At 35.1% G+C, this 9532-nt stretch overlaps 1 protein-coding gene across 1 annotated transcript in view; it reads right to left on the bottom strand.

The window, feature by feature from the left end:
- Positions 1 to 1283: 1283 nt before the first annotated feature.
- Positions 1284 to 9532, bottom strand: part of LOC127730832 (uncharacterized) — a 43470-nt gene continuing 35221 nt past the window's right edge. Inside the window, exons 6-8 of the mRNA XM_052239437.1 lie at positions 5672 to 5743; positions 4696 to 4867; positions 1284 to 4030 (exon numbers count right to left, since the gene is read on the bottom strand). Coding sequence (XP_052095397.1) covers positions 3713 to 4030; positions 4696 to 4867; positions 5672 to 5743 — 562 coding nt within the window. The 3' untranslated portion in view covers positions 1284 to 3712. The remainder of the gene's footprint in view (positions 4031 to 4695; positions 4868 to 5671; positions 5744 to 9532) is intronic.

Here is a 9532-nt window from a genome sequence, read left to right as displayed (position 1 = left end):
TCTGAACTTGACATGTTCAATAAAAAATGAAATATCGAACAAGTCATTTTGTAAAATGCCTTATTTTTTTTAAAAAACAAAATAAAATTAGTGAAATACATGGTTAAAATAAAACACATTTTCCCATGAAGCAATCGAACATGTTTAGTAAAATAAAGATTATTCTTCAAAACATCATCTCTAGGTAATGTTTTGAGGTGGTTAATAGTTTTAATGTCTATAATAAGTACTTCAAAGTGAAAATACTTTGGGTATGTTCTTTGCCTGTATTTCAAAGGGTCAGATGTATCAATTGTGCAAGAAAATGGCATTCATTCCTGCCAAATTATAAAAGGAATCTTTATCTTTAATAACTCGATAGATTTTGGGTATGGTAATACCCTCAGGGAGAAAACCTCCACCATCAGTGACATTGACCCAGAGGTTGTAAATAAACTCATCATAGATACCAGGATTAAAATTGTGTACGCCAGACGCACGTTTCGTCTACATAAGACTACGGAAGCCGGTTAGTGTCATGGTGGAGTTTTATTTTCAAATCGTTATAACGACTTAGCTTACCTCATTCGTTAAAACAACTTAGCTAACTCGTTTAAACGACTAAGCTAACACGTTATAACGACTTTGCTAATCGAACTCGTTATAACAACTTAGCTCACTTGTTATAACGACTTATCTAACTCGTTTAAACAACTTAGCTTACTCGTTTAAACAACTTAATTAACTCGTTAAAACGACTTAGCTAACTCGTTATAACAACTTAGCTAGTTGTTATAACGAGTTAGATAAGCTAAGTCGTTTAAACGAGTTAGCTAAGTCGTTTTAACAAGTTAGCTAAGTGGTTATAAAGAGTTTGATTAGCTAAGTCGTTATAACCAGTTAGCTAATTTGTTTAAACGAGTTAGCTAAGCCATTTTAACGAGTTAGATAAGTCGTTTAAACGAGTTAGCTAAGTTGTTTAAACGAGTTAACTAAGTCATTAAAACAAGTTAGCTAAGTTGTTATAACGAGTAAGATAAGCTAAGTCGTTATAACGACTTAAAAATAAAACTGCACCATGACACTAACCGGCTTCCGTATAAGACTTATAAGTGACGCTGTAATAAAAAAAGTTAAAAGGTCAAATAAGTACGAAGTTAAAGAGCATTGAGGACCCAAAATTCCGAAAAAAATATTTATGTGAAGAATGATATCAGCATTCATGTTACCATTATTTGTTGAAATATATATATAATAAAAATCATGCTAAAAATCATGCTACTAAAATAAGCAATGATAATAAAAAGTGTGTGTAATCCTTTATTTTTATGAAATGTTTGTACAATGACGTATGACAGAATCGCCCCTTTCCATTAATAATGGTATGTGTACAAATCGTTTAAAACCAGTATTCTACATTACTGTAAACGATTTGCGCGTCCAAATAAATTCAACAAAAATAGTTCTATCTAAAAAACGATAATATCTAGCCATGATAGTGATAGTTATATTATTTTATGATAAAAAATGCAAACTAAATTATACGGCAAATATAGATAATTGCATCGTTTTTTTTAACTAGGTATCTAATCTAAAAAACAAAAACCTTATAAAACAATATATAGCCGGTTCGTCAAGATGTTCGACTAAACACGTTTCTAACGTTCTTAACCCCATTCTTCCTACAGTAAAATTGTCCCTCAGAAATATGGTGATGATGTGTGTCCAACTTACGGTGTCAATCAGATGTGGATTCTTCAAATTTCTAAGAATCTTCTCCGAAATCTTCGAACACAATCTTTACGATTTTGCTGTAATTTCAAAACGTATTATTTTTCTACGCTTTACTCTACTATATTCCATTCTCAATTAAAAGGCATCCATCTTGTTAAACAGAGCTTTTCTATAAAAATGGGAAGCGCAAATTCAAAATACATTTTTAGGTCATGAAAAAGATCAAACTTTGTGAAGAAACAACACGTATCAAAAACAATCACACCAAGGATGATAGCATCAAAATGCTGGACTTTTCCTTCGAAAACACACCAGATTAGTTGATTGATATTTCAGATACTGATCATATTGTTGTATTAATTTGACAGATATTTCCTTCCCCAATATTTGTCCTTATAATTTAATAAATTAGATTAAATACCGACATTGCAGGTGTCATCCCCATGAAATGTTCTCCTCAGTCCGATACCATTTTTTGACCCGATTCGATCACAATACTTGACCACCGTTACTTATTCTTTCACGATTATGCTTCTCGATATACTGAGTGACAGCCGTGGTCTGGGAAGTTTTCCCGATATACTGAATGACAGCCGTGGTCTGGGAAGTCTTCTCGATATACCGAATGAGAGCCGTGGTCTATGAAGTCATCTCGATACACCGAATGACAGCCTTGGTCTTGGAAGTCTTCTCGATATACCGAATGACAGCCGTGGTCTGGGAGGTCTTCTCGGTGTACTGAATGACAGCCGTGGTCTGGGAAGTTTTCTCGATATACTTAATGGCAGCCGTGGTCTTGGAAGTCTTCTCGATATACTGAATCACAGCCGTGGTCTTGGGGGTCTTCCCGATATACTGAATGACAGCCGTTGTCTGGGACGTCTTCTCGATATACTGAATGACAGCCGTGGTCTTGGAGATCTTCCCGATATACTGAAAGACAGTCGTGGTCTGGGAGGTCTTTTCGATATACTAAATGACAGCCGTGGTTTGGGAGGTCTTCTCGATATCCTGAATGACAGCCGCGGTCTGGGAAGTCTTCTCGATATACCGAATGAGAACCGTGGTCTGAGAAGTCATCTCGATACACCGAATGACAGCCTTGGTCTTGGAAGTCTTCTCGATATACCGAATGACAGCCGTGGTCTGGGAGGTCTTCTCGGTGTACTGAATGACAGCCGTGGTCTGGGAAGTTTTCTCGATATACTTAATGGCAGCCGTGGTCTGGGAAGTCTTCTCGATATACTGAATCACAGCCGTGGTCTTGGGGGTCTTCCCGATATACTGAATGACAGCCGTTGTCTGGGACGTCTTCTTGATATACTGAATGACAGCCGTGGTCTGGGAGATCTTCCCGATATACTGAAAGACAGTCGTGGTCTGGAAGGTCTTCTCGATATACTAAATGACAGCCGTGGTTTGGGAGGTCTTCTCGATATCCTGAATGACAGCCGTGGTATGGGAGGTCTTCTCGATATACTGAATGACAGCCGTGGTCTTGGAAGTCTTCCCGATACACTGAATGACAGCCGTGGTCTGGGAAGTTTTCTGGATATACTGAAGGACAGCCGTGGTCGAATAAGTGATATATTGAGAATAAAATTATGCTTCATATTATAAGAAGTATTTTTCTCTCAAAAATATTCACACCTATCTTTCTTTCTTTGATTTATTGGTTTGTTTGAATTCAAGCTCACGTGTAATATAATACCAGCATTCATGTGACTTTAATGTGTTAACATATTTAAAAAAAAACATGCTACTAAAATAAACAATGCAAATGAAAACTGTATGTGCGATCGTTAATGTTTTTTGCAATGACGTATGACAGAATTGCCCCTTTCCAGAAGTTCACAAATAATTTAAAACCAGTATTTTACATTACACAATAAGTATAATTGTAAACGATTAGTACGTTCAAATTAATTTAACAACATACATACAGGCTTTATGTCCATGTAAATTATTGCCTATACATCAAATGGAAGACACACTTTTATTATAGATTTTCTATAGGTTTCCCCGAGTTTGATTTAAAAAGAATATTTACATAGGCAACATCAGCTTGTATATTAAATGATTTCGGTTTAAGATTAAGTGGGTGCATGGCTGTCACAAATTTAAGTAATCCAATATCATGTAATGATTTGTAAATTTTTAACAGCTTTGGATAATCTTCTTTAGAAGGCCATGTGGGAAACAAATGGTATTCCAACATAAATTGTTTAATGTTCTGGAAGAGGTTTTCCTGCAGCAAGTATTTGATGATATTCCATTCATATCCTTCGACGTCAATTTTTAAAACATCAATTGTTCTCTGTAAAGTAAATGTGTTAGGCCTATAGTATAAATATCAAAAAGTAAATATGTAATACATGTCAATGAGAAAGCAACTAAACAACTTAAAGATTTCAATGAAGTTATATTATTCTCCGTCAAAATTTTCCTTAAAACAAATAAAGAAATTAAGCAGTTTCATTTCACGGCCAAAGCGAATTCATTCATTTAGGGTTATTTACACTTTGTTATATAAATTGGGTACACATCTATCGTCGAAGACTGTAAAGTGACCTCTACGAATGTTTAAGCAGTGTTTCATAGATATTATTTTTTTTCTTTTTTTTTTGTATTTTTACTAAAATGATTATGATTAGTTGGTGTCTTGTTAACGTTTGCTCAAACATTTGCTTATAGAATGTAGATACGTTTTTTTTTTGCATTAATCAGACCGGTAGTTTTCTCGATTGAATTGTATTACATCTTTTCATGTCGGTTTGTTTTTTGAAAGCTTGCTATGCGGTATGGGTTTTGCTCATGTTGAAGGCAATACGGTAACCCAATAGCATTAATACCAAATTTTCTTATTTTAATAATAAAGTGTTGCAAAGATTGATTTAATGTTAATATTTCGTAAAATATGTTTATTGAATCATATTATTTGAGTTTACATATAACTTGCATATATCATTCTCATCTACTCACCCCTTTATGTCCTAGTAAATCCATTATAGTTTTTAAATTCATTACTGGCCATGTTGTATTTCGTCTGACATAATTATCCCGTCGAGGAGAAAACTGTTTTGAATTACTATGACTGAGACCAATTGGATGGAAAACCACAGACGTATTACGTACATGTTCCTTCATTTTCATACTGAAAAAAAAAACCGCATAAAGTACCTTTAAAACTTAAACTGTTATGTTCAAAATGCCCTTTCAAACTACATTTTAGCGTAAACAACAACAGTCAGCTCTCCAGCAAGAATCAATTTATCAAGCGTTTCTTACATGCTATCTAATTGACACAGAATAGACATACGCAAGGAGCATATGCGGGATAACATCAATTTTGGTTTTGCTCATCTAAGAAGAAATCACTTGACACCTGCAAGCAAACATCTGCTGTTAAGTCCGTTCAATAGCAAGGTACGTGGCATGCAGGTTTCACGAACAAAACGTTAAGGAGAGGTAACACAAAAAAAAAAACAGCCGAAAGAAACCACAGGGATATTCAAACTCATAAGTCGAAAACAAACGGAAAATGCCATGGCAATAAAACAAAAACGACCATAAGACAAACAACAGTACGCAAAACACAACATGAAATACTAAAGACTGAGCAACACGAAACCCACACAAAACCGAGGATGATCCAAGGTGCACAAAGTAAATACAATCAATGTATAATGTTATAGTTTTTTTATCATTAAAATTGACTGCTGGAAAAAAGTAGCTGCTATCTTGATTAGCTGCTAAAAGTGGCTGCCAGCTTGAGTCTGGTGAACATATATGTGGTTGAAATACCCTTAACGTTGATAAATGTTTCATCCTAAGAACTTCCTTGTCAGTGAAAGTCAGGGTCTTTATTCTAAAACGTAAATGAAAATATGAATGAATGAGTACATTTGAAATTGTTTTATTTATGACTAAATTATGTGACCATTTCAGAAAATCTTACCTCGGATCAAAAGAATGCACCTCACAGCCGAGACTAGCCATTGCATCATCGAAACGAAAATCAAAACCTATACTGAAAATACAGACATCAACACAATTAATAAATATATCATCATCTTGATACTGGATAAAGTTCTTATGAGAAATAAAGCCGGGTCGTCATTAATCCGACTAAACATCTTTCTAACGTTCTTTCCGTCGTTCTTTCTACAGTAAAATGTGATCTTCAGAAATATTGTGACGAGGTGTATTCAAACAGTGGTGTCAATCAAATCAATTGGTTGACCAATACGTTGTGTTGGTTTATCAACTCACTAGCGACATGTTTTGGCGGTCTTAGATCTTTAGATAGATACCAGTATAGTCGTCAGATCTGTAATTTTACCGATTGTGTCCTATTCCCGATTGTGACATTCTGACTGAGTGTGATGCATGTATGTCCTGTTCCTGATTGTGTCCTATTCCCGATTGTGACATTCTGACTGAGTGTGATGCATGTATGTCCTGTTCCTGATTGTGTCCTATTCCCGATAGTGACATTCTGACTGAGTGTGATGCATGTATGTCCTGTTCCTGATTGTGTCCTATTCCCGATAGTGACATTCTGACTGAGTGTGATGCATGCATGTCCTGTTCCTGACTGTGTCCTATTCCCGATTGTGACATTCGGACTGAGTGTGATGCATGCATGTCCTGTTCCTGATTGTGTCCTATTCCCGATTGTGACATTCTGACTGAGTGTGATGCATGCATTTCCTGTTCCTGATTGTGTCCTATTCCCGATTGTGACATTCTGACTGAGTGTGAATTCTTATTGCGGGTGATGCGTGCATAGCAGGAGACGCTTGCCCTGTCGACACACATGGTCTTGCTCCGTTTGGAGTTCACGCGGTCCTCTCATTTTTTGTTTGTAACCTTGAATTGTCTCTTCATCTCGATTTCAGAGATTAGAACATCGACAAACTATTGTCAAAATGCAATCCAATTAGCGCTTAATAATAAGTATTGATTTAAATTTCAATAGTACTTCAATTTAATTTTTTGTTATTGAAATAAAAAAATATCTTGGTAAAAATTGAAATTTAATGGAATTACAAAAAAATGAAAAAAAGTTATGACCATTTTGATAAACATAAAAACATAACCAATGCACGACATGGGTTCAGCAAAAAACGATCTACGAAATCACAGTTAATTATAACCATCATGACATTAAAAAGTAAAACTGGAAAAAGAATATCAAAAGTCGACATCATCCTTCTTGACTATGCAAAGGGGTTCGACAAAGTACCACACCATCGCCTATTATACACACTAGAATACTATGGAGTCAACCCTAAAACTAATAAATGGATTCGGTCTTTCCTAGAAAACAGAAAGCAGAGCGTTTCACTAGAAGGAGATATCTCTTCGCAAGTCCTCGTACTCTGGTGTACCACAAGGGACAGTTCTTGGACCTCTATTGTTCCTGATCTTCATTTATGACATGTATGAAACAGCAGCATCATCGGAGGACAAATTATTTGCAGACACTAGGCTTCTTTTTCGAGCGATCAACAATCAGACAGACAGTGACCTTTTGCAAAGTGACCTAACATTATTGGATGATTTGGAGTATATTAAAATGGCAAATGAGTACAAAAAATGTCCTTTGATAGACACATTGCCAACATTGTAGGCAAAAGAAACAAGACATTGGGATTTATACATCAAAACCCGAATGATTGCACTAAACCCGTAAAATCAGCAGGATATACATCCTTTGAAAGACCCACAGTGGAATATGCTTGCACAGGATTCATCAAGCAAAGAAAATAAATTCAATAGAACAAGTGCAAAAAAGAGCAGCACAATTTGTTCAAAACAACTACACAAACCGAACACCTGGCTGTGTAACAAACAATTACAACGAGAAAGCCTGGAAGATTGAAAGAAAACCAACAGAATATGGGTTTTTCTCATTGTTGAAGGTCGTACGGTTGCCTATAATTTCTTACATCCACATCATTTGAACTTGGGTAGATAGCTGTCTCATTGGCAATCATACCACATCTCCTTATTTTTATATGTATGTTATTTAAGATACAGCATGAGTAAATAGATATAGGCGAACAACAATCTCTAATCCGAAACGACAGCCAGATCAGAGGTAAAAGCCGCTTCTATCAAGAAAGATTAATCGCCGACGACTATGTACTTTCATTCTTCCCAGAGATAATCAGGGATTGGAACCAACTTCCCTCTAAAATCACCTAGGCCGATTCAATAGATGAATTCAGAGATGCTATGAAAGCATGCTCTGGAAGGTAGAAGTCAGCACTGCATGAATGTAGATTTTATATCGGTGACTGTTTTAATTATAAATAACTTTGAGAAGACTCGCTATGTTGCCCGGCACTGCTAAAAGTTTTCGCAGTACCACATGCATTCAATATTGAATTCGGTTCCTTATTTGGAGGAAGAAGAAGACGAAGAAGATCAACAGTTATTGTAAATCGTACTGACATTGGGGTTTCTATGATTCGTCTGACTATTTTTTGTCATTTTATTTAAAAAAAAATTGTCTTCAAATTTCATTTTTATGTCAATTTTAATACACAATTCATAAATCTTAAGAAAGAAGAAAGATCAATTATAATATTGGATTGTTGGTCAAAATACCGAACTTAAACACACTGATAAGATTATCTGACTGCTAGAATTCTGACGTCAGAATGCATTTGAATACAGTGATTCATGAAATACAAAATATAAACAGCTTGAAGGAAATTGACCAATCCACACAATGAAGCACAATGCACTGTTGGCTACTTCGAGTTTACCATCACTTCAGAACGGTAAGAATCTAGTTAAAAGATTCATTTCTTAATGCATCTCGGAATCTCATGTTTAATATTTTTAGTCAGCTGAATAATAAATATAATGTGGTCGAATTAAAAATTAATATTGTTCGTCGGCTTCAGCATTCGTCTTTTTATCGTCTTGTCAAAAGTAGTCTTATAGGTTTTTGTCGAGCCTTCGACTTTTGTCGAAAAAGCGAGACATAGCGATCCTACATTCAGTCGGCGTCGTCGTCGTCGGCGGCGTCCACAAATATTCACTCTGTGGTTAAAGTTTTTGAAATTTTAATAACTTTCTTAAACTATCCTGGATTTCTACCAAACTTGGAAAGAAGCTTGTTTATGATCATAAGATAGTATCCAGAAGTAAATTTTGCAAAAAAAAAAATCCATTTTTTCCGTATTTTACTTATAAATGGACTTAGTTTTTCTGCGAGTTAACATTACATTCACTCTGTGGTTAAAGTTTTAAAAATTTTAACAACTTTCTTTAACTATCCTGGATTTGTACCAAACTTGGACAGAAGCTTGTGTATGATTAAAAGCTAGTATCTAGAAGGAAATTTTGTTAAAATTTAATTCCATTTTTTCCGTATTTTACTTATAAATGGACTTAGTTTTTCTTCCAGTTAACATTACATATAGTCTGCAGTTTAAGTTTTTAAAACATTTATTAGATTCATAAACTATCCTGGATTTTTACCAAACTTGGACAGGAGCTACTTACAATCAAAGATAGTATAGAGAGGAATATTTTTATTAATTTTTTTCCTCATTTTTGTTGAGTCTGCGATTAACAGCAAAAGTAGGCGAGACACTGGGTTCCGCGGAACCCTTACGAATTTTGTCTATAATAGTGCTATGCATTGTACCTCTACATTCGTTTAACGTGAAATTAACAATGAAGTGGCCAATATCTAGTATAAAAATCTTTTGAGGTCTTTCAAACTATATATATCATTTTAGAGGAAAGGGCTAAGTACTACTATATGCTCTAGGAATTTTCGGCATGCTTACGCTCT

This window comes from Mytilus californianus, unplaced genomic scaffold (genome assembly GCF_021869535.1).
Source record: "Mytilus californianus isolate M0D057914Y unplaced genomic scaffold, xbMytCali1.0.p SCAF_2, whole genome shotgun sequence".
Classification (NCBI taxonomy): Eukaryota; Metazoa; Mollusca; class Bivalvia; order Mytilida; family Mytilidae; genus Mytilus; species Mytilus californianus.
Note: the sequence above shows the minus strand (reverse complement) of the source record. Positions and strands in the feature narration are given on the sequence as shown.